Source organism: Panthera pardus, unplaced genomic scaffold, assembly GCF_024362965.1.
Source record: "Panthera pardus isolate Hobbes unplaced genomic scaffold, ASM2436296v1 HiC_scaffold_11, whole genome shotgun sequence".
Classification (NCBI taxonomy): Eukaryota; Metazoa; Chordata; class Mammalia; order Carnivora; family Felidae; genus Panthera; species Panthera pardus.
In genome coordinates, this window is record NW_026526666.1 from 71,094,728 (window position 1) to 71,118,970 (window position 24,243).

Consider the following 24,243-nt stretch of genomic DNA (forward strand, 5'->3'; position numbering starts at 1 on the left):
ATAATGTGTAACTTCTGAGGTTAGGTTATAAAAGGCATATCAGGCTCTAGCTTGCTTTCTTAATTCCTTTGGAGAAAATCAGCCATGCCATAAGGATAATTATTTTTATTTAATTTTATTATTTATTTTGATATATAGAGAGAGCGTGTGTGCATACACAGGTGGGGGAAGGGCAGAGAGACAGGGAATCCCAAGCAGACTCTGCACAGTGCCTGACGCGGGGTTTGAGCCCATAAACCGTGAGATCAATAACCTGAGCTGAAGTCAAGAGCCAGATGTTTAACCAACTGAGCTACCCAGGCACCCCACTACAAGGATATTTAAATATCCCATTACAGAGACTCAGATGGAGGGGAACTAAGGCCTCCTGCGAAGCACCAGCACCAGCACCAATTTACCAGTTTATGAGTGAGCCACTTCGGAAGGGGATCTTCCAGTCCCAATCAAGCCTTCAGATGATTACAGCTTTAGCCAACATCTAATACCAACTTCATGGGATATTTTGAGCTAGAACCACACAGCTAACCTGTTCCCAAATTCCTTACTCATAGAAACTGTGAGAGATAAAAATTACAAATGTTATTTGAAACCTCTAAGTTTTGGAGTTGTTACTCAGCATTAATAATTAATACATTGGTATAGCTACATTGGAACACAAATTTGGCAACATTTAGCGAAACTGAAAGTGTTTATATCCTATGACCAGTAGTTCCATTCTGGCTATTTCCCAAGGAGATATTCTAGAATATATGCACAAGAGATCCAGATGAAGATGTTCATTGTAGCACTGAATGTTCATTGAAGTATTTGTTGTAATAGCAGTAGTGGTAGTAGTAGTAATAAAGGAAACACCTAAATACATCATTGAAGTACTGTTTGTAATAATAATAATAATAATAATAATAATAATAATAAAGGAAACACCTAATATCCATCATTAGTGAAATACATAAATAATAGCTAACATTTATTGAATATACACCATGTGGTGAACACTATTCCATTCAATTCACATATATTAATTACAAACGAACTATTAGGTAAGAACTTTTAATATTCCCATTTTATAAATTTGAAAGCTGAGGCATAGAGGCTTTAAGTCACTTCTTTAAGGTATATATAGCTAACAGTTGTTGCAAATAGGCTTTGAAATAAAATATGATATATTCTCAAGATGGTATATTTTATAGTGCTTAAAAGGAATGAATAAGATGTTTATCAGTATGCACAGAAAAAAGAAAGGTATCAGTATGATGGGCAGTGTGATACCATTTAATTAACGAAATTAAATTAATTAAACCACTTAATTAATTAAAATACACACAAAACAATGTTACACACACACACAATTTTAAAATGGACTGCAGCGGTGCCTAGGTGGCTCAGTCCGTTAAGCATCTGACTCTTGGTTTCAGCTCAGATCATGATCTCATGGTTTCCTGAGTTCTAGTCCCACATCAGGCTCGGTACTGGCAGCACAGAGCCTGCTTGGAATTCTCTGTCTCCTCTCTCCCTGACCCTCCCTCCATTTGCGAGGTGTCTCTCTCAAAATAAATAAAAATAAACTTAAAAAAATAAAAATGGACTGCAAACTAAGGTTGTACTTGCTCCTGGGTATGCTATATGAAGGTGGTTAAAGTGGACTTTCAATATATTAAGTAATAATTATTAATTGAGTGGTGAGAACGTGGGTGTAGTTTATGTTATTCTTTGTAATTTTCTATATTTTTTGTGTAATTTTCTATACTGCTTAATGTCCTCAAAATAAAGAAAAAGCACCTTGTTAAATCAAAGTCGTAACAATCAAACTTAACTTCTTTTTTTTTTTTTTTAAAGTAGGCTCCATGCCTACCATGGAGCCCAATGCAAGGCTCGAACTCACAACCCTGAAATCAAGACCTGAGTTGAGATCAAGAGTTGGATGCTCAACTGACTGGACCCCCCAGAACCCCCCCCCCAACTTAACTTTTAAAAATATGTTTAAGTAAATTTCTTCCTATGTCCCAACTTTGTTAACAGTATTTACCAGCAGGTGATTAAATCAGAGTAACATACTCATTGACTCAAACAGCAAGCATTTTTTGAGATCTTCCATGTATAAGGGATAGATCCTTTCTTATATAGAAATGGTTTCTGCCCTTACATATCTCCTACATATAGTCTAGTGAGGAGGAAGGGCATTAAAGGAATACTCACCCCTCACAATAAACTGGAAGGTTCAGGAAGGAAAAGAATGAGTGCCATAGAAGTCTATAATTGTGGTTCCAGATTTAAGGAGGAGTAGAGATTTTGCTATTTTGCAACAATTCATTTAGATATTTACAGATATAAATCCATTTACAGGTATAAACAGATATTGAGCACTAACTACACTGAATAAGCACTCGATTTGAAATATCTGTAATTCTTACAACAGTTACACGGACACTATTACTAGTTCCCTTTTACACATCATTTAAGGGAGTCATGACTACATCACACCAGTAGTGATTCATATCCAATTCTGACTCTATAGCCTGTGCTTTTTAATTCTCAGATTATAGCAAAACCAAACGACTTTGGCTCCAGTCTGTCCCCAATCATTTACTCTCTTCTTATTCTTATACTCTAGAACTCATTCATTTTATTTTTTTTATTTTTATTTTTTGCTTTTTAATTTTTTTTAATGTTTATTTTTTTTAATATATGAAATTTATTGTCAAATTGGTTTCCATACAACACCCAGTGCTCATCCCAAAAGGTGCCCTCCTCAATACCCATCACCCACCCTCCCCTCCCTCCCACCCGCCCATCAACCCTCAGTTTGTTCTCAGTTTTTAACAGTCTCTTATGCTTTGGTAGAACTCATTCATTTTAAAGGGAGACTGCAATGAAAGGAGCTCTTAATATAGTTCTTGGAACGTTTTAAAGTTGTAGAGGTTAGTCTGTCAGCAAAAAAGAAATAATGAGTGTTCTTGACTGAGCAACAGACTGCTGCTTACAACAACTCAATGTTGTTTATGGAGGAGATAGTGGTGAAGTTGCCATTCTTAAGCACCCACTATATGCCAAGCAGAGGATAAATTACAGTGAAGAAAACAGAAATGATCCTGGCTGTCACGGAATTTACATTCAGTTGGGCAGTCATACATTACACAAATATATAAAAATATGTGTACAATTTGTCATAAGTAATACGAAGGTGTAAAAAACTGAGCCAAGTGAGGAACACACGGAAGACCTAATTTAGACTGGAGGCAGGGGATCAGAGAATTCTACCAAAACCACACAAAAAAATTGTTTTGTTTCCTAGGATGCAAGGCGCTAAACCCGCCAAAACGTAGGAGGGTGCAGCTGCCGAGGCGGTGAGATCTTGGCGCCCCACTGTCCAGTCAGGGACTGGTGCGACTTTGCGCGGCTCTGGAGGGGACCGCCGACTTTATTCCACATAATTGTGGCGTGAGGAAAGTTTACATCGTTCCAACTTACCGGATTTTTCGTCTTCCTACCATCTTTCTGCCGGCTCCTCCGCTCGGCCGTGACAGTCTCCTGTCTCATCAATCCATCACAGCAGCCCAATTTTGAACTTTCCCTCTGCCTGTGCCCCGCAAGCCTAGAGCTTCACGGAGGCGACTCGCGGCCTCGCCACTTCACCTTGCCATACAGTCCACCCCTCTCTGGCCAGGCGGCAGGTGAGCTAGAGGCGCGCGGGCCGGCAACTGTGCCCGGAGCTTCCCGCCCCTAGGTGGCTGTCGGTCCCGCGCTAGCGCTCGGCGCGCGTTCTGGGCAGTCTGCGCCTGGAGCGCGCCGCCGGCCCGCGCTCGCTCACGCCCCTTCTCGCGCTCGCGGCGGCCCGGACAGCGCGCGCCGCCTCACGCTCGTCCTCAGGGCGCCCTCGCCGGCCTTGCGGCGCGCGCACCGGGCCGGCCCAGGCTCCCCACTCGGGCCGGCCGGCTCGCGGGTTTGCTTGCCCCGCCCCCCACCCCGGCGCCGCAGTTGGGCGCTTGCGCGGGGCGCGTGGCCGTGGCCAGGGTCTCAGCCGCAGTCGGTGCCGCCGCTGCTGGTGCCGCCGCTGCCGCCGACGCCGCCGCCGCCGCCTCAGTCAGTCAGTTCCCAGCAATGGCGGAAGGAGGTGAGCGAGAGGAGCTGCTCTCGCCGTCGCCTGTCTCTCCGGCAAAGCGCCTGTGCTCGTGGCCGAGCCCGCAGGCTCACCACTCTCGCGGTTCGCCTGGGGCGGCCAGTGGCGGGGTTGGGGGCGTCGGCGGCAGCTGCCTGGCCCCCGGGGCCCGCCCCCATCTGCAGCCCGAGTCCTTGCTGGACTGCGCCGCCAAGACAGTGGCAGAAAAGTGGGCGTACGAGAGGGTGGAGGAGCGCTTCGAGCGGATCCCGGAGCCAGTGCAGCGCCGCATCGTCTACTGGTCTTTCCCGCGGAATGAGCGGGAGATCTGCATGTACTCCAGTTTCCAGTACCGGGGCGGCCCCGGCGCCGCAGCCGCTGGCGGCGCCGCGGGGGCTTTGCCGGCCGAGGAGGGGCCGCCGCCGCCCCCCGGGGCCGCAGCTCCGACCAGCTCCGCCCCTGGGGCAGCCGTGGCGGGGGCGTCCCCTGGGCTGGGCACAGCGGCGGGAGCGGCGGGCAGCGGCGGCGAGGCGCTGCCGTTCCGCCGGGGCATTCGTCTGCTGGACAGCGGCTCGGTGGAGAACGTGCTGCAAGTCGGTAGGTGCTAGCCCGGCTCCTCTCTGGTGCCTGGCCTTCTTTTCCGCAGGTGCCTTCTCTCTGCACGAGCCTGGGGCCGAGATTCCGCCTCTCTGCCCAACTCTGTCCCTCTGCCGAAGGACACACTAGTCACATAAAAAACTTTTCTCAACATTTCTTTCAGGTCCACTGCTGCTCTTTCCCCCACTCGCCCTCTACTCCATTTCTTTTTGTTTGAAGAGCAAATAGATCTCTTTTTTACTCTTAATTCTACACCCCACACCAAAGGCAAAAGGATGGGGAGGAATGCCTTTTGGGATGCAATAATTTCAGAAACGCGTTTTTCTAATTTAAGTTTAGAGAGAAGAGAATTCTTAGTGAATCTGGAGCAAGCAGTCTTACAGGGACTGTTTGAGGGGCAAGCTGTCAAAGGCAATCCGTATTCTTAGCAGATTGAAGCTGGTCATAATTAACTTTAAAATTGGAAAAACATCAACAAAATACTGTGCATTTCAAACAATTAAAATTATCAGCTTTAATATTTTTTTCCCCCTGGACCAGTGGTACTTTGGAATCTAGGCTGCGGACTTAACAATAACGGAAGATGGAAATGTGACAGCTCTCTTCTCCACACCCCCACCCAAGGAAAAAAAAAAAAAAAGCCACACAATCTGGAGTGGGGGTGGGGTCTGTCTTCCTTGTCAGACTAGGGTAAATCAAAAGCTAGTCACGTTGGGTTTTTCAAATGCTTCTCATTTAACAAGTCTTCGTATTTGATTTCGTTTTATCTTTTTGTTTGTGGGAAAGTGAAAAATGCTTTCCTTTCGTTTACTCCTCTGTATCTTCTAGTCAATTTGTTAATTTTACTAAATATACAAATACAGTAGCAGACCTGATTTGTAGAATGGTTAGGGAGAAAGGGGTAAAATGACATTGTTTAACATTGAATTGCTGTGTGGAAAATAAAAAAAAAAAACACAGCGTTTTTTTTCTAATTCGAATTGTAGCATTCTGAAAGTGTACATTATGCATTTTATTGTACAGTATATGCTCATATTTATTGAAAAAAATACTGATTTTTGAAAGGAGTTGGAGAAAGGTTGTTTTTAGAATTAAATAAGCACAGGAGAACACACACATACCCCAAACATCTAGCTCTCTTTTCCCCAGGTAAAACAAATATATTTGAATTTTTTTTTCTTTTGGAGAGTGGTGCATTGTGTTTCATATAAAGTAATCTACTTCTGGTTATTGAGAATCATTGAATCCTGTGTTTCGTTTTAAAACAACAGTGTACTACAGTTTGTTTTGCAAATGTGAAATGTTAACTTATCTAAATTTGTGTCAGAATACAGTGACAGTGGACTGAGAAAGTTTTATTTGGAAAAGGCTAGCTAGTCCTTTGTGCATTTGTATTTTTGAAAGTATGAGTTGAATAATCAGACATGTAAAGTGTATAGCTTTATTTAGTACTGTTATATTGAAAACATGAAAGTGAATATATTTATTAGTCTGTAAACTTTATTTGTATGAGTTTAGATCAGTTAACTTTTAAGATTCTTGTTTAAAATATTTTAAATTGAAAAGCATCAATTTAAGTGGTCATTTTATAGTAAGAGATGGATTTGAAAGAATTTTCAAACTTGAGGGGCAAATGAGAGAGAGGAAGAGTTTTAAAGAGCTATGTATTTTGTAAGTGGCTATAATGTATTCCAAATGAAATCAATTTTGTGGGTGATCCAGCTCTTGTTTAAATCAGATATTTTTGTTTCATAATATGATAGTTGGCATGCTTATTGGAGTGATGAGTAAGATAGTTTTGGGGTCTGGAGAGAAGACACATAAGCATATTTTCTGATTCTCTGTGGATTTCATAGATGAAGGTAGGAGAATGAATTAATTACTTTTAGGTAATGCTATTTGAGAACCATGAACTGGGTAATCTTTATTTTTCTTACCTTAATTTATGCTAATGAGTGTGAAAGAGAAGGATATTCCATCCTGTAGCATTTTGAGTGTTGTATCTTGGCATGAATCACCTTTTAATATGTAAAATTAAGACTCATCCCTCATCTTTTAAATTTAAAATGTGAGTATGTGACTTAATCTAGATGATAGGTTTTCTAAAAGTATTGCCAAGAGATGAGTGAGAAAGTGATTTGTATATAGTAATCATATTTTTCAGTTTATAACTTCATTTCAAGTTCAATTTAATTACTCGGTGGTGCTAATTTAAACATTCTACGTATTTCCTCGTTTGTCAGCCATAGTTATGACCTCAGAATTGGCAAGTTACTAAAGGCTGATGCTTTAGAAAGGAAGGGAGGTAGGGTATTTTTATAAGAATATTCTTTTAAGGAAAAGATTCATAAGGGGATTTAAGTGGAGAAAACAAAATACCTTAAAATAAAAATAAATAAAATTTAAAAATGAACAGCACAACACAAAACAAAAATTTTGAAAGAAAATGGACAGTAACAAAAAGACTTGTGCAAAGAGTAGGCATATTACTTTCTGTAACTTCTGATTAGTTTCCACATGGAATCTGGTTATGGGAAGTCATGGACTCATTGAAAAGCAATTTTTCTGTAGAAAGCTTTAGATTTTGAATCAGAACTTAAACTTTCCCAGCTTGATGTAAACAAATGGGAGAACTATAGGTTGTTATGCTCAAAGGATACATTTCTTCTGCATAACAGTACTGAATCAAAAGTATTGTTCCTTTTAAAGAGGGAAAATTGTAAATCAGTCTTTTCATGGACATCTGTAAATTAAAGCCGTGTGAATAGACTTACAGTCTGATCTCTCAGTATTATGAAGGTAATAGAGTTCAGATGTTTTAAGCATTTGCATTTTTAACCTGTTTAAGAAGCGCATGGAAATTAGCAGTAGTATAAACTTTGGGAAAATACTTAATTCAGGAGTCTGCAGATGGTATAAGAATGGGATGACTATAATTTACTAAGAGTTTTAAGATGTTGACCCTTTTTTGCAATTCATCATATTTTAAATTAATTTCTCTGTATTTGGTAAGACTTAGTAGGTTTACCAAATCCTACTAAGTTTTCTTCTCAGGGAAATCCAAATTGATTGAGAAGAAAGGGGTCTTTGGGTGGTCTGACAATGCTCTATCACTGAACCTAGGTTGTAGTCATTGGATATTCACCTTATACTAATTCCTTTTGCTGTTTTAAAGCATTAACAGTTTTTCTTTCTTAAATGCAGAAATATTTGTTTGGATATTTAGATTTTAAAAAATTGGGCAAAGGGCATGCAAGGTCCTTCTGCGCTGTTGTATCTTAATTATATAAATTCTTATATGTTATTACATATTTTATATACATTATATATTAATGTGTTATAAATTATATATTTATCCAGAAATTTTCATAGATTAGGACAGTTGACTTTAACAAAACCCCATATTTTTAGCCCATACATTTTCTAGTAAGTATAATTTGCCCTTGGATAGTCTTCAAGACTAGAGCCACGATGCTATATACTACCTTATGTGGAAGAAGTATAATTACAAAGACAATAATAATTAAAAATTCCATTTCGGGAAGTTTTTCAAAGCTTAAATGTCAGGTAATAAGTTTATAATTATGAGTACTTGTACATTATGAATAAACTATGAAATTTTTCTATAGTACAACTTTTGTGAAATGCATTTGTAACAAGTATTACAGTTGTTGATTTTTATAATTTGCTTGATCTGTATTATTTGGGGGAACAGAAGATATCCTCACCTAAAAAGCTTTATAGCATTGTGTGTGAGTTAGAGTAGCTATAAAATCATAATAAAACTTCATGTGGGGAAAAATGACTTAATTTTTATTTAAGCTGTTCCAGCACAGAATGCAGCTGCCTGCCTTTATGGGATAAGTGGTAAATTTTTTAAGAGTAGAAACTTACCAAGCTCTAAAATCACATCACTTTTTTTTTTTTTTAAGCAATGAGTTCTCTCCTTCCCTAACACATCACACAAACGTCTTAATATTTAATAAATGTTTTTTGAATAGTGAAGGTTAAGAATGGACTTCTCAGTGTTATAAAATTAAAAAAAAAGAGTGAAGCCTGAATTTTTAGTATTTGTGTGGTATTAGAAGATGTGGGGAAACTTTATACTATACTTGTGCATATTAAACTGATAGCATTAAGTGGTACAAATATTACATGTGTGTATCTCCTGTGTTGACCATCTGTTTTGTGTGAAGAATGGTAACTTATCAATTTCTTTAAAAAAAATTTTTTTTAAACGTTTATTCATTTTTGAGAGACAGAGTATGAGCCGGGAAGGGGCAGGGAGAGAGGGAGACACAGAATCCAAAGCAGGCTCCAGGCTCCGAGCTGTCAGCACAGAGCCCTATGCGGGGCTCGAACTCTCGAACTGTGAGATCACGACCTGAGCCCAAGTCGGACGCTCAACTGACTGAGCCACCCAGGCACCCCATTTTCTTCAAATGAAAACTTTAGAGGAATTCTTATTAAAGGTGATTTTTCTCAAAGAGATCTTTAGATTAGAAAGATAATGAATAAACTAAAGATAGTGGAATTTACTTTAGAGATTATCTCTATTTCAGGAATTAAAGCAAAATATTACTGAAATGTGAGTACAAAGTCTAAATTTTGAAGTGAAAGGGCTAGAAATTTATTTATGCATATGTGAAACAATTTCATTTCTCTTGTTTAAACATTGGCAATTGAAAATCAAGATATTAACTGTCAGTATTCTATTGATGATGGTTATATGAATATATGTAAGTGCGTTGAAATATATAGAACTATACCCAAAAAGCCAATCTTACTGTATTATACTTAGAAAATAAGTTTTAAAAATCAAGGCATTAATATATCAGTAAATTAAAGTATAAGAGAGATACTGAAAATACTGTATTAGTTTCTTATGGCTGCTGTAACAAAGAACCACAAACTGGGTGGCTTAAAACAACACAAATTTTACTGTCTCACAATTCTAGGGGCCAGAGGTCTGAAATCAGGATATATTAAGGGCCATGCTCTGTCTGAAACCTATGGGGGATTCCTTTCTTAGCTTCTTCTTAGCTTCTGGGGGTTTGCTGGCATTCCTTGGCATGTAACTCTAATCTCTGCCTTTGTTGTCACATGGCAGTCTTCCTGTGTTTCTCTGTCTTCACATGGCCATTTTATAGGGATAGCAGTCATATTGAATTAGGGGCCCACCCTACTCCAGTATGACCTCATTTTAACTAATTATATGTGCAATGACCCTATTTCCAACTAAGGTCACATTCTGAGGAACTGGGGTTTAGGAACTTCAACATACCATTTTTGGAGGGACATAATACAACTTGTAACAGCTTCTCATACTTATTTCTTATTGCATAACAGAGTTTCATGTGAATTTTAAACTTTTTTACGTTGGATATGTCTTAAATTAGAAATCACCACATTAGTTTTATTAGATAAGCATTATTTCAATTTAATTGATTCAATTTGCATGATTGATTATTTAGTATTTTTAGTATATGTGGAACTTTTTTCCTGACGAATAGGCGGTTATTTAAAGGTTAAACCTGTCATTCTTTATAAAAAAGATGACTGTGAAATATAGTACTCAGGGTATACATGCATGGGTGAACAGATTACTGTGGTATTTTTTTTCATGCATATCGTTTATAACTTGTTTTTGGAAATAGGTAACCCTGACAGCATATGAATCTTGTCTTAATCAGTTTCTAAACCCCAAGTTAATACAGTTTAGGGTTAGTGTTTAATATTGGAAATAAACTGCAATCCACTCCAGATCACTTTTATGTGAATTTTCTACCTTGTAGTTTATTTACAGCTTATTTCTTTCCTGATAAAGGCAGCATGTTTCTTGGTCACTTTTAGCTTATCATCGAACTAGTATGTCAGGGAAATCATACTCACTTTAATATTAGTTTTAGCATTATATTGCTGTATGCTTAATTATTCTAATACTTTTTATAATCGTGTATAGCCAACTGATTAGTTTCTGGTTTTCGGTATTGAAAAAATTGCCCCCTTAGAAGGTATAATGATATGCTATAAGTTGGTGTTCAATAAGTGTTTATTGAATAAATGAGTAGGGGCATCTGGGTGGCTCAGTTGGTTGAGCATCCGACCTCAGCTCAGGTCGTGATCTTACGGTTGGAGAGTTTGAGCCCTGCATTGGGCTTGCCTCTGTCAGTGTGGAGCCCCCTTCAGATCCTCTGTCCCCATCTCTCTCTGCCCCTTCCCTGTTCACACTCTCTGTTTTTCTCAAAAATAAATAAACATTAAAAAAATAAATGAGCAAATAGTTATATAACCTTTTTATATTTATGTAGTACGGGCATATTCCTTCATTGATATATTCATATGTAATGGGAGCCTAGGAGATATACTGGAATTTCTGGATGTTTCTGATTTTTTAAAACATTACATAGATTACCCTTGAGGGGTGCCTGGGTGGCTTAGTTCATTGGGTGCCCGACTTCGGCTCAGGTCATCATCTCGTGACTCTTGAGTTTGAGCCCTGCGTCGGTCTCTGTGCTGACAGCTCAGAGCCTGGAGTCTGCTGCAGATTCTGTGTCCCTCTCTTGCTCTGCCCCTCCCCCGCTAATGCGCGTGCCTTGAAACTTATTATTAACTAGTTCTTGATTCATTCATTGAATATTTAGTCACTTGTTTTGTGTAAAGCTCAATAAATAATTGTTTACCTGTTTTTAATGGACATCATTGGAAAATATTTTGTATTTTCCCACCTTAGAATACAAACTCAAGTTGGACACTAAAGCCTAAGCTTCTAAGGTTGCCATCTTTATATAGGTGGGTGGTTACTGAGTGGGTACTTGACTAAGGGATTCTCTGAAACCTATTTTTGAAAAGTTTTATGTGTACATATTTTTTGGTCATTTGCTTTTTTCCTGTTATAATGGAGTGATGATGTATGCAAGGCAGTATAACATTGTTACCTTCTTTAAAAATAAACTATTAAGGGACATCTAGGTGGCTCAGTTGGTTGAGTGTCTGACTTGAGCTCAGATCATGATGTTGTGGTTTCTGAGTTTGACCCCCACATCGAGCTTGTTGCTATGACCCCGTCATCGCAGAGCCTGCTTCAGATCCTCTGTCCCCCTCTCTCTGCCCCTCCTCTGCTTGTGCTCTCTCAAAAATAAATAAACATTAAAAAAATAAATAAAAATAGAGTATTGAATCAGAAGATGAAATATCTTTAACCCTAATGATTTTCTTGTCTTAAAAACAGTGGTTTGTATACTTATTATCATTTACTTCTTAGGGAAATGCAAATTAAAACCTAAGGAAATATGACTACACACACGCTAGTATGGCTAGAAATAAAAGATTGACAATACCAGGACTAGGAACGATATGGGGCTAAGAACTCTCTTACATTATTGGTAGGGATGCAAACTGATACAGTCACTTTGAAAAACAGTTTCTTATAAAGTTAGTCATACACTTAATCATAAGATTCAGCAACCCCATTCCTAGATATTTACTTAGAGAAATGAAAACATCTGTTCATAAAAAGACTTATACTTGAATATTCAGAGCAGCTTTATTCAGGATAGCCCTAAAACAGAAACAAACCAAATATCTATTAGATGGGTAAATAAATAAACTGTATATCCATACAATGGAATACTATTCAGCAATAAAAAAGAACAAACTACTGATAGCCTAGAAGCATGATGAATCTAAAAAGCATTATGCTAAATAAAAGTGGCTAGACTGAAAAGAGTACATAGAATACAGTTCTGTGTATATGAAATTTTAGGAAGCCCAAAGCTATAGTGATAGAAACTAGAAAAGTTGTTTGCTAGGGTATAGGGTAGTAGAGTGTGAGGAAACCTCTTTGAGTGATGGAAATGTTCTATATCATGATCATGCAGTGGTTACATGACTTATTTATTTGTCAAAACTTACTGAATTTCGTACACTTAAAGTTGGTAAATTTTATTGGATGTAAGTTGTACTTCAAAAAATCTGATTTTAAAGGAAAGACTAATGGGTTTCAACCTTGGTTTCACATTAGAATCACCTGAGGAGTTGTTTTGTTTTTTTTTGACAGTGTCCATCCAGGACTCATCCTAAATTAATTAAATCAGAATCATTTGAGAATGAGGATTGAACTTCAGAATTTTAAAAAGCTCCTAGATAGTTTTACATACAGTTGAAAAACACTGCTGTAGAAAAAGGATTATCTTTTTCAGTGTTATCAATGTTTTAAAACTTTTTATTGGCAATCAAAACATTAATATTTATTACACAAATGCTACGGGCCATGTCCACTTTCTTTTCTACTGCAATCTGTTCTGTTTTACCTATCTTTAGGTTTATTAATGGATTTCAAGGAAAATCATTATTCTCTTGCCACTTAAAGATTGTGTGCCTGTGTTTTGGAAAGGTTTTATGCAAAAGTATATAAATTCTTTGTCACTGTCACCATCAAAAGACACTTGTATAAATGTAATGCCAGTGTATAATTTTCTTCATGTTTATTCACTTATTCATTCATGAAGCTTATATTTAACATTTTATAATGTTCTGTGCAAAATAGAACATGATTTCTGTATTTAAGGAGTACATAGTTTAGTGTAGAGTACACGTATAAAATAACATTTAATACGATGTTTTGTATAATAGAGGTAGTTACTATGGAGCCAAAGAGTAGGAAGTGATTAACTGAGGAAATGGGGGCAGCTAGATATATTGCTATATTTTGATATTCCAATTATAAGAAACATAAATATTTTAATAAAGATTAAATTGTCTAATATTATAATAAAGATTGAAAACATGATTTATTGCTTATGTTAGATAAATCCTTCATGAAATTTCTTCTTCTATGCCCTGTAATACTCTAGTCCATAGTGATTTAACGGAGTAACTTTGGCAGGCAGAAAGATGACAAAAATATTAACAGATATTAATCCTTTTTTCTCAGAATAAATTTTATAGATTTCTGTCTTTAGAATAGCTTTGTTATCTTCATATAATCCCTTTTCTTCCTTTTTCTTTTTTTTTAAATATTGCTTCTGGGGCACCTGGGTGACTTAGTTGGTTGAGTTGGTTTTGGCTTGGGTTGGAGTCTTATTGTCATGAGATTGAGCCCGGTGTCAGGCTTTGTGCTGGGTGTGGAACCTGCTTGGGGTTCTCTCTCCCCCTCTCTCTGTCCTCTTCCTGCTTCATGTGCATGCCTGTGCACATGCACTCTCTTTCTCTCAAAATGAATGAATGAATGAATGAATAAAAAGTTTAAAAATATTGCTTCTTTTAGGTATACATGTATGATAGAGTTAATCAGCAAAATGGATTTGGTCTATCCATTCATTATTGGTGGTCTGTAAGCAACAAGGAAGTATATTAGGTCTTTGAAAACCTTGAAGATAATTGTATTGTTTTCCCTATTCATTTGTGGTTTTATTGAATGGAAGCCTATAGCATTAATACATTCGGGAAAAGCCAGCCTGTTTTTATTTTGCTTGAATGTGTCAATACCTGATAAACTGACATGACTGGCAAGCATCACTTACATATGATGTTGTTAGTGGTATAAAATTCTTCTTCACATTATGGTTCCCTATTGTGAAAAAATAATCTTGCTAATTTTTTCTTTCACTCAATATTGTATTATTGTACTCTTTGCTATTGTATATATTTGCATGTATCTACCATATATATTATTAAATATATTACCTAATGTGATATATGATATATATTATATGATAATATATATTATTACATATCTGCAGGAACTTTGTAGCAGGTAGCCTTAGAATTCTGTCTCCTCACTATGTCTGTTTTATCACCTGTAAATGGACAGAATGATGATACCAACCATTGTTTTGAGAGTAAATTAATTAATATGTAAAATATTTAGAATAGGGCCCAGCACTTATTAGGTGCTATATAAATATTTGCTATAATTAACATACTGCAATTAGTGAAAGTATTCTGTGTTTGTTACCTTACCTTCTTCAACCTTTTCCCCACCTCTGAAGCCTTTTTAATGTGACTTGTGCTTTCACTCACTATATTAAAATTGATCCCTTAAAGGTCACCAGTGAACTCATGATTGCCAAACACAGTTTCCTTTTAACAGTCTTCATCCTTCATAACCTTTGTATAGAATTTTCTGTAGTCTACTGCACCGTCCTCTTGAAATGCTTCTTCCTAGATTTTAGTTTTACTTTACCATTCTGACTTTCTTTCTGCCTTCCTTCTTTTTACTCTTACCCGACAAAAATAGGATGTACCTTTTTACCCCAAGCTTTCTAATTTAGCAATCTTATTTATTTCTATAGCTTCTGTTACTTTTTTATGAACACAAGATAGCATCATATAATGTAGTGGCTTAAATTTTGTTTAAAGCAACTCTACTCATTTTCAAATTAAATCTTAGATGGCATTTCAGTTTTTGCCATAGAAAAATTGAACTATTTGGGGCATTGGGGAGGGGCCCACAACTCTGTCAGCTTGGCTAGCTGGTGCTTCTTTTTGCCTCTGTGGAGCACTTCCAAATAATAATCTTGGGATTTGAAGTCATGAGATCTGCCTTAGGGGTCTCATCTATAAAAGTGTCAGGATTTTTGTGAGCTTTTAAATAAACTAATATACGTGGAAGTACTGTATAAATGTCACTGTGCAAATAATATGACCATTAAATCTATGTTGTTGTTTCTCCCTCTGGAATTCAAGATCAGCAGGTTTATTTGCCTGTTAGACATTTCTAAATGGATATCTTACTAGCCACTGAAAGTCAAAATGTCTGATAAGGGATTAATGTCCAGATTATATTAAGAACTTCTACAACTCAACAACAAAAAGCAAACAACCTGATTATGATTTAAAAGTGGGCAAAAGAGTTGAATAAATATTTCTCCAAAGAAGATATGCAAATGGCCTATAAACACATGAGAAGATGCTTAACATCATTCATCATTAGGGAAATATAAATTAAAACCACAAGGAATATCACTTCATACCCATTAGTATGGCTCATATAAAAAAAATTAAAACCCAGAAAATAACAAGTGTTATTAAGAATATGGAGAGATTGGAATCTTTGTGCATCACTAGTAGGAGTATTAAAGTAGTGCAGCTGCTATGGAAAATGGTAAAATTTTCTTAAAAAATTAAACATAAAATTACCATATGATCCAGCAATTCTACTTCTGGATATACACCAAAAGAATTGACCACAGGAACTCGAATAGATATTTGTACACTCATATTTATAGCAGCATTCGTCTCAATAGCCAAAGGTGGAAGCAACCCAAGTGTCCATTGAAAGATTAGCGGATAAACAAAATGTGGTATATACATACAATGGAATATTATTCAGTCTTAAAAAAGGAAGAAAATCCTGATAACATACTACAACATAGATGAACCTTGAAGACATTATGCCACTCACAGCTGTATAACCTTGGATGACAAGTTGCTTCATTTCTCTGTGCTTCAGTTTCTTCATCTGTAAAATGGAGATACAATACTATCTCAGAACATTTATATCACAGTCAAATGTGATAATGTATTCAAAGTCAGCTTGGAATATTTTATACATTGTAGTGGTATTGTGAATCTTAGTTTTCTTTCTTTTCTCCTTCCCTGCCTCTTGATAGTTTGTACCTCTCTTCTTAAAAGTGCCACTTCCTTATCTACTTAGTTGAAATTAAACTTTTCTTCCGTGTTAGTCCTATGCATTGATCAGCAGTTGTTTATTATCTGTTATGTTCTAGGCTGTGGTCTAGCAGCTGAACACAAGGCAGTGAATAAAACAAAGTTCCTGCTTTCATGGAGCATACATTTTAGTGAGGGGACAGACAACACTTTCCATTTTGTTTGTGTTTTATTTTTTCTACATTTTTACTTTTTTTTTTTACATTTATTTATTTTTGAGAGACAGAGAGAGACAGAGCACAAGCAGGGGAGGGGCAGAGAGAGAAGGAGACACAGAATCCGAAGCAGGCTCCAGGCTCCAAGCTGACAGCACAGAGCCTGACACAGGGCTTGAACTCACAAACCGCGAGATCATGACCTGAGCTGAAGTCGGATGCCCAACCAACTGAGCCACCCAGGTCTTTGTGTTTTAATTGTTACAGGTATTCTCTTCCCTTCCAGTCTGCAAGTGCTTACAGGACAAAGACTGTATCATGCGATATATTCAGCATCCAGTACAATACCTAGTAGGTTTCATAAATGATCTTTTAAGAGGTCTTTGTGGAAATGAATTATGGACATAATCTTGTTCATTTCTGTGGCTTTCATAATAGTGATTTCCAGCATTGGCTGCTTTACACTTAAGTCACTTGGGGAACTTTGGTAAAATACAGAGTCTGTGCTTCATCTTTGGAAATTCTAGTAAACTAAGATTGGAATGGGACTTAGGAATCTGTATTTTTGATAAGCTCTTCAGGTTTAAACATTTGGGAACCATTGTTCCAAAGCATTTAGTACAGTGATTTACATAAAATGTGCTTAGTAGTGTTAGTTGAATTGATTTATTGATTGATTTATACAATAGTTTGTTCCAAACCAGATTTGGAACTTATGGGTCAAACAGAATTAAATGGATTCAGGAAAGAGTTACATGAAAAAGTCTTCAGACTCAGCAACACTACCATTTGCTGATGTTAGGAAAATCATTAGTATCGTTTGTTATTTTTAAATGCTAGTTCTTAAGTATTTACCCAAAATAATCCTCTACATTTTAATAGACACATAAGTTTTTGAAAAATCATTGAAAAATCTAAAAGGATTTAAGCTAATTAAAACTGATAAATAATTTCTGTGAAGAGGAAGGGGAATGAGTGGTAACCAAAAGGAAATTTAGTTTAATCTGTATTCCTTGAATTATTTTATGATGAGAACCTATTTATGTATTTCTTGTGTGATAATGTAATTAAAATAAGTAACAAATAATATAGTTTATTCTGCTGCATTTTTTTGTACAGCATTTTTTGCCTTTTTTGAGACTTTTTAATTTTTTAAAAATTTATTTTGATAGAGAGTGCATGCGGGGGAGGGGCAGCGAGAAGGGGGAGAGAGAGAAACCCAAGCAGGCTCCTCACTGTCAGCGCAGAACCTGATGAGGGGCTCGAACTCACAAACCATGAGCTCATAGCTGAGCTGAAGTCAGATGCTTAAGTGGCTGAGCCACCCAGGCACCCCCATTTTTTGCCTTTTAAGTTAACATGAGTTAGAGAAATGTCTTCTTACCTTTATAAACTTGATTTAGGTCAGGAGTTCTTAACCTGGCATCTGTAAATAGCTTTCAGGGATCCATGAACTGAAGTTATTTTCAGATTTTACAAATGGATATGGACATTTTCCAAAGAAGACAGTTCATAACTTTCATTGGATTCTCAAAGGGATCCATGACTCAAATAAGTTCAGGAACCACTAATTTATGCAGAAGAATCTGCTTTTTGATAAAAATTCTGCAGCTAATTCTTTTATTGCCTTTGACCCTTGATGTATATGAGTGACTGTGATTCTATAACCTTTTTCATCCTACCCATTTTCAGGTGATGAATAGTATAATTATTAAAGAAACACAGCTCTGCTATTTGCTACTTCTACTGGTTAAATATTTCAGTTTTGTCATCTCTGACATATTCGTCTTGTTCTCCTATGTATCTAAATGCTGCTGTATAAGTTACTTTTTTGTTTGTTTCAGTAGAATGATGGCTTGACATTTTTGTGCCACAGACGGCTGAGGTTTAATGATTTGCACTAGCTGAAATAAAGTAATATTGTATGAGGTTACTGAACAGAGTAGGCCATAGCTACTTCTTTATTGAATTTTTCTGTGGAATTGGTTTTTTTAGATTATATTTCCTGGGAAGTAAACTGAGATGGAGATTTACTTGCAGACAGTTTATTGAGGAACGACACTTGTAATGGAGCAAGGGATGCAAGATTTGGAGGGCAGAGAGATTGAACTGATGGCGTTGTCTCAGAGACTTTAGTCAATCCTTTTGGGATATTTAAAAGTTATTTGGAATTAGATATGAGCTGACTTGAAGGGAGGGGGCATAATCTTGGATGGGGCAGTTTCTGTGGTAGAGATGGAGGTGAAACTACATAGTTCCCCTTTCCAGCTGCAGGAAGTGCTTTCAGTAGATAGCTTCTAGCTGCCAACTGGTTTAGGTTTGCCTCAACTGCAGAGAACTGCTTTACCTGTGGTCTCAGTCTTCTAGGGGCATCTTGCAAATGGCTGAGCAAGATTGGGTAAAGAAGTCCAGCTATTTTGGCCAAACGTGGAGCTCCTTGACAGGCAGTACTTGCTCCAGAGAGCCGTACCTGGTTGTCAGGCCTGCATTGCAGTTTGACTTCTTTTCAGTCTTCTGCTGCCTTTCCTTCAGAAGTACTGATTTCTGTTAAGTGTCTTGCATGTTAAACTCCATCTCAACGCGTGCTTTCAGAGAACTCAAGGGGCAGTTTATGGAGGAGGACTTAGCTGTGAGCAGCTAGCATCCTGGAGTTAGAAGAACTCTGCAGACAGAGGAATGGAATGAATGCCTTGGTCTTGAAGGGAGTATCTGGTCACTACATTCCTTGTAACTCTTAGATTTATTTCATAGAGTAAATTCACCCCATGTGGGAACAACTTCTCAGCATTGTTTGGCTTCTTTTTCTGAGGACTTACAAGAATAAGATTAGTGGGTTAATTAATTACACCTTCTGCCACTACAGCTAGTCCCCAGATCGCAACTGATACTTACTGTCTCCCTGTAATCTCCATTCTAGATTCTTGGCCAATATCTCTACTTGTCTAGATGGCTTACAAGATGGGGTGACTGTCATGACTGAGGGATCTGAGCCTAGTTACTATGCCCTTTTTAGGTGTTGGCCACTGTACTTGTACATTTACTCTCAAAATTGGGTAGGGAAATTCCAAGAGATGCCCCAGTGATAACCCAGACAATAAATGTCATCTATTCCTTTATGTTACTTTTCTTTGTGTTGGTGACTCTATTTTATTTCATAAACACCATATGTTGCTAAGGTAGCACATTATGTGACGTTAAAATCAGGTCTGTTATGTAGGTTTTAAAGATCAAATATAACATTGAATTTGTTGTATTAATGTTTCTTTGATATGTTATCAGGGTGTTAATTGCAGAGGTTTACAGATTGTCATCTCTTGTGTTGTCCCTTGCATGTATTATTAATATATCATCAGGATAATTAGCAACAGAAGAATTCATACAACCAAAATCTTATGTTTTTATTTCTAGTGTTTTAGCATAGTTTTATTGAGAACTTTATTTAGTAGTGAGTGGTTTTCTAGCACCTACTCCCCATTACCTATTCACTTAGGGATTAGAATTGAAAAACTGTGATGGAGTTAGAGTATAATTTACTGCAGTTATACAGCCATGTGGTAAATATGCCATTTAGCAAACCATCAAGACAAGTTAGCATTGCTGGAAAGTTTTAGTAAGGAAGGTCTGAGCCTGTGGCTGCCTGATGAGGCCTTGAACACCAGGGTGTCAGTAGTGTCCCTGAAGAGACTCAGTATTTTGGAACCGGGGGCTCTCACATTAGGCCTTCTTTCTTTCTTTTTTTCTTCACACTTTCAGTAAGATAAAATTCACATACCACACGACTCACCCATTTAAGATGTAAAATTAAATTAAGTGGTTTTTAGTATATTTATAGATGTGGGCTGCCATCAACATAGTTAACTTAAGAACATTTTCATTTCAGAAGAAACCCTCTATCCTTTAATATCACTTTCCAATCCTCCAACCTCCTCTAGACCTAAGTAAACACTGCTTTCTGTTTCTATGCCTATTCTGGATATATCATATAAATGGAATCACATAAAATGTAGTCTTTTGTGGGGCACCTGGGTGGCTCAGTTGGTTGAGCATCTGACTTCAGCTCAGGTCATGATCTCACAGTTTGTGACTTCAAGCCCCACAATGGGCTCGCTGCTATCAGTGCAGAGCCTGCTTTGGATCCTCTGTCCCCCTCTCTGCTTGCCCCTCCCCTGCTTGCGCTCTCTCTCTCAAATAAAAAAAAAAGTGTAGTCTTTTGTGACTGGCTTCTTTCACTCAGCATGTTTTCTAGGTTCATCTGTGTTGTAGCATGGATCAGTATTTCATTCCTTTTTATGGCCAAATAATATTCCATCGTATGGATATACCACATTCTGTTTATCTGTTCACTAGTTGTTATACTTTTTTTATTTTTATTTATTATTTATTATTTATTTTTATTTTTATTTTTTATTTTCTGTTATACTTTTTTTAAAAAAGATTTTAAGTGATCTCTACGCCCATTGTGGGGCTACAACTTACACCCCCAAGATCAAGAGTTGCATGCTTTATAGACTGAGTCAGCCTCTAGTTGTTAAAGTTTTGAGTTTCCCATTTTGTTATGCATAATGGTGCCATGAACATTCACGTATAAGCTTTTGTGTGGACATATGTTTTAATTTCTTTTGGGAGCAGAATTATTGGGTCATAGAGTAACTGTATGTTTAACTTTTTGAGGAACTGCCAAGCTATTTTCTGGAGTGGTATACCATTTTACAATCCCAGTGGCAATGTATGAGGGTACCAGTTTCTCTACATCCTTGCCAACAGTTGCTATTGTCATAACTTTTTTGTTATTGCTATCCAAGTGGAGGAGAAGCAGTATTCTGTAATGCTTGGTTTTGATTTGCATTTCATTTCCCTGGCAACTAATGATGTTGAGCATTGTTTTATGTGCTTATTGGTCATTTGTATATCTTGTTTGGGGAAATGACTATTCAGATTCTTTGCCCATTTTTAAATTGGATTATTGTCTTTTGTTGAGTTGTAAGAGTGTTATTTATTTTAGATACTGATCTTATCAGATATGCAAACATATTCTCCTCTTTTCAATTTGTTGATAATTTTTGAAGCACAAAAATTTTCAATTTTGATGAGATACAGTCCATCAATTTTTTTCTTTTGTTTTTTTTTTTTTTAATTTTTAATGTTTATTTTTGAGAGAGAGAGAGAGAGCAAGTGCATGAGTGGGGGAGGGGCAGAGAGAGAGGGAGAAACAGAATCTGAAGCAGGCTCCAGGCTCTGAGCTGTCAGTACGGAGCCTGATGTGGGACTTGAACTCACAAACTGCAAGATTATGACCGGAGCTGAAGTCGGATGCTTAACCGACTGAGCCACCCAGGTCTCCCTTTAATTTTTTTAAAGTTTATTTATTTTGAGAGAGAGAGAAAGTGTGAATGGGGGAGGGGCAGAGAGAGAGAATCCGAAGTAGGCTCTGCATTGTTAGTGCAGAGACTGATGTGGGGCTCAAACTCACAAACTGAGATCATGGCCTGAGCCACCCAGGTGCCCTTGTTGCTTGTTTTTTTTGATAGTGTGTCTAAGAAACCATTGCCTAACACAAGGTCACGAAGATTTACTCCTCTGTTTTTTTCCTAAGAGTTTATAGTTTTAGGTCCATTTTGAGTTGATTTTTGTATGTGGTGTCAGAAAAGTCTCAAATTTCATTCTTTTGCATGTGGCTATCCAGTTGTCCCAGCATCATTTGTATAAATGACTATTCTTTCTCCATTGAATGATTTTTGGCACTCCTGTTGAAAATTAGTTGACCATAGATGGGTTTATTTCTGGACTGTCAATTCTTTCCCATTGATCTGTGTGTCTGCCCTTATGCCAGTACCACACTGTCTTGATTACTGTTGTTCCATAGTAAATTTTGAAATTGGGAAGTCTGAGTTTCCTACTTTGTTCTTTTTCTTTTTTCAGTTTTACTGAGATAATTGACCTAACATAGTGCAAATTTAAGGTGTACAATGTGATGATTTGGTATATGTGTATATTGCAGAACATTTACCACAGTAGGGTTAGTTAACACACTTTACCTCACACAATTAACATTTTGTTATTGTTGTTATGATGAGAACAACTGATTAAAGCTGTACTCTCATAGCAACTTTCAAATATACAGTACAGTATTGTTAATTATAATCATCATGATGTACAGTAGATTCCTGGAACTTATTCATCTTATAACTGAAAGTTAGTTAGTAGCCTTTGACTAATTTCCCCATTTCTACCACCTGAGCCTTTGCAACCACCATCCTATTCTCCGTTATCTATGAGTTTAATGTTTTTGTTTTTTATTTTATTTAAATATTTTATTTTTAATCTCTACATCCAATGTAGGGCTTGACCCCACAATCCCAAGATCAAGAGCCAGGTGCTCTACTGACTAAGCCAGTCAGGTGCCCCTCTATTTCAGTGTTTTTAGGTTCAACATAAGAACATATGAGGGCACTTGGCTGGCTCAGTCAGAAGAGCACGTGACTTTTGATATTGGAGTTGTAAGTTCGAGCCCTACATTGGGTGTAGAGGTTACTTAAAAAATTAAACTTTTTTTAAAATTATTTTTTTTATGTTTATTTATTTTTGAGAGACAGAAAGAGACAGAGCACAAGCAGGGGAGGGGCAGAGAGAGGAAGGCACAGAATCCCAAGCAGGCTTCAGTCTCTGCGCTGTCAGCACGGAGCCAGATGTGGAGCTCGAACTCACAAACCGCGAGGTCATGACCTGAGCTGAAGTTGGACTTTTAACCAACTTAGCCACCCAGGAACCCCTAAAAAAATTAAACTTATTTTTTTTCCTTCCCCTCCTGATGATCTTCTGTTAAGTTTCTTAGGATCCACATAAGAGTGAAAACATATGGTAAAGAAAAGGGAGGGAGGGAGCCAAACCATAAGAGACTCTTAAAAATTGAGAATAAACTGAGGCTTGATGGGGGGTGGGAGGGAGAGGAAAGTGGGTGATGGGCATTGAGGAGGGAACCTGTTGGGATGAGCACTGGTTGTTGTATGGAAACCAATTTGACAATAAATTTCATATTTAAAAAAATTAAACTTAAAAAAAAGTGAGAGCATACAGTATTTGTCTTTTTCTGATTTATTTTACCTAAATAAATGCCCTCACGGCCCATCCATGTTGTCACAAATGGCAGGATTTCTTTTATTTATGACTGAATAATATTCTCTTCTATACACACACACACACACACACACACACACACACACACACGACATTTTCTTTCCATTCATCCCTTGATGGACACTTAGGTTGTTTGCATGTCTTGGCTATTGTAAAATACTTCAGTGAACATGGGAATGCATATATTTCTTTCAAATAGTGATTTCATTTCTTTGAGGCCCAGAAGTGGGATTGCTGGGTCATATGGTAGTTCATTTACTGATTTTTTTGAGGAAACTTCATACTGTTTTCATAGTGGCTATACCAGTTGACATTCCTATCAGTAGTGCACCAGAGTGTCCTTTTTTCCACATCCTCGACAGCATGTGTTATCTCTCCTCCTCTTTTTTTTTTTATAATAGCCATTCTAACAGGTGTGAGATTATATCTCATTGTGGTTTTGATTTGCAATTCCCTGATGAAGTTGAGTATCTTTTCAAGTACTTGCTAGTCATTTGTATATCTTCATTGGAAAAATGTCTATTCGCATCTTCTGCCCATTTTTTAAAGACCCGATTGTTTGTTTTTTTGCTATTCAGTTGTATGAGT

General features: G+C 37.3%; 1 protein-coding gene and 1 long non-coding RNA gene across 2 annotated transcripts in view; one reads left to right on the forward strand and one right to left on the reverse strand.

Moving 5' to 3' along the window:
* Nucleotides 1–3,845, reverse strand: part of LOC128775256 (uncharacterized) — a 50,683-nt gene extending 46,838 nt beyond the window's left edge. The window contains exon 1 of the long non-coding RNA XR_008419868.1: nucleotides 3,469–3,845. This is a non-coding gene — a long non-coding RNA (uncharacterized LOC128775256). The remainder of the gene's footprint in view (nucleotides 1–3,468) is intronic.
* A 155-nt stretch (nucleotides 3,846–4,000) lies between these two features.
* Nucleotides 4,001–24,243, forward strand: part of ZSWIM5 (zinc finger SWIM-type containing 5) — a 248,859-nt gene continuing 228,616 nt past the window's right edge. Inside the window, exon 1 of the mRNA XM_053896054.1 lies at nucleotides 4,001–4,693. Within this exon, the coding sequence (XP_053752029.1) occupies nucleotides 4,099–4,693 (595 nt within the window). The 5' untranslated portion in view covers nucleotides 4,001–4,098. The remainder of the gene's footprint in view (nucleotides 4,694–24,243) is intronic.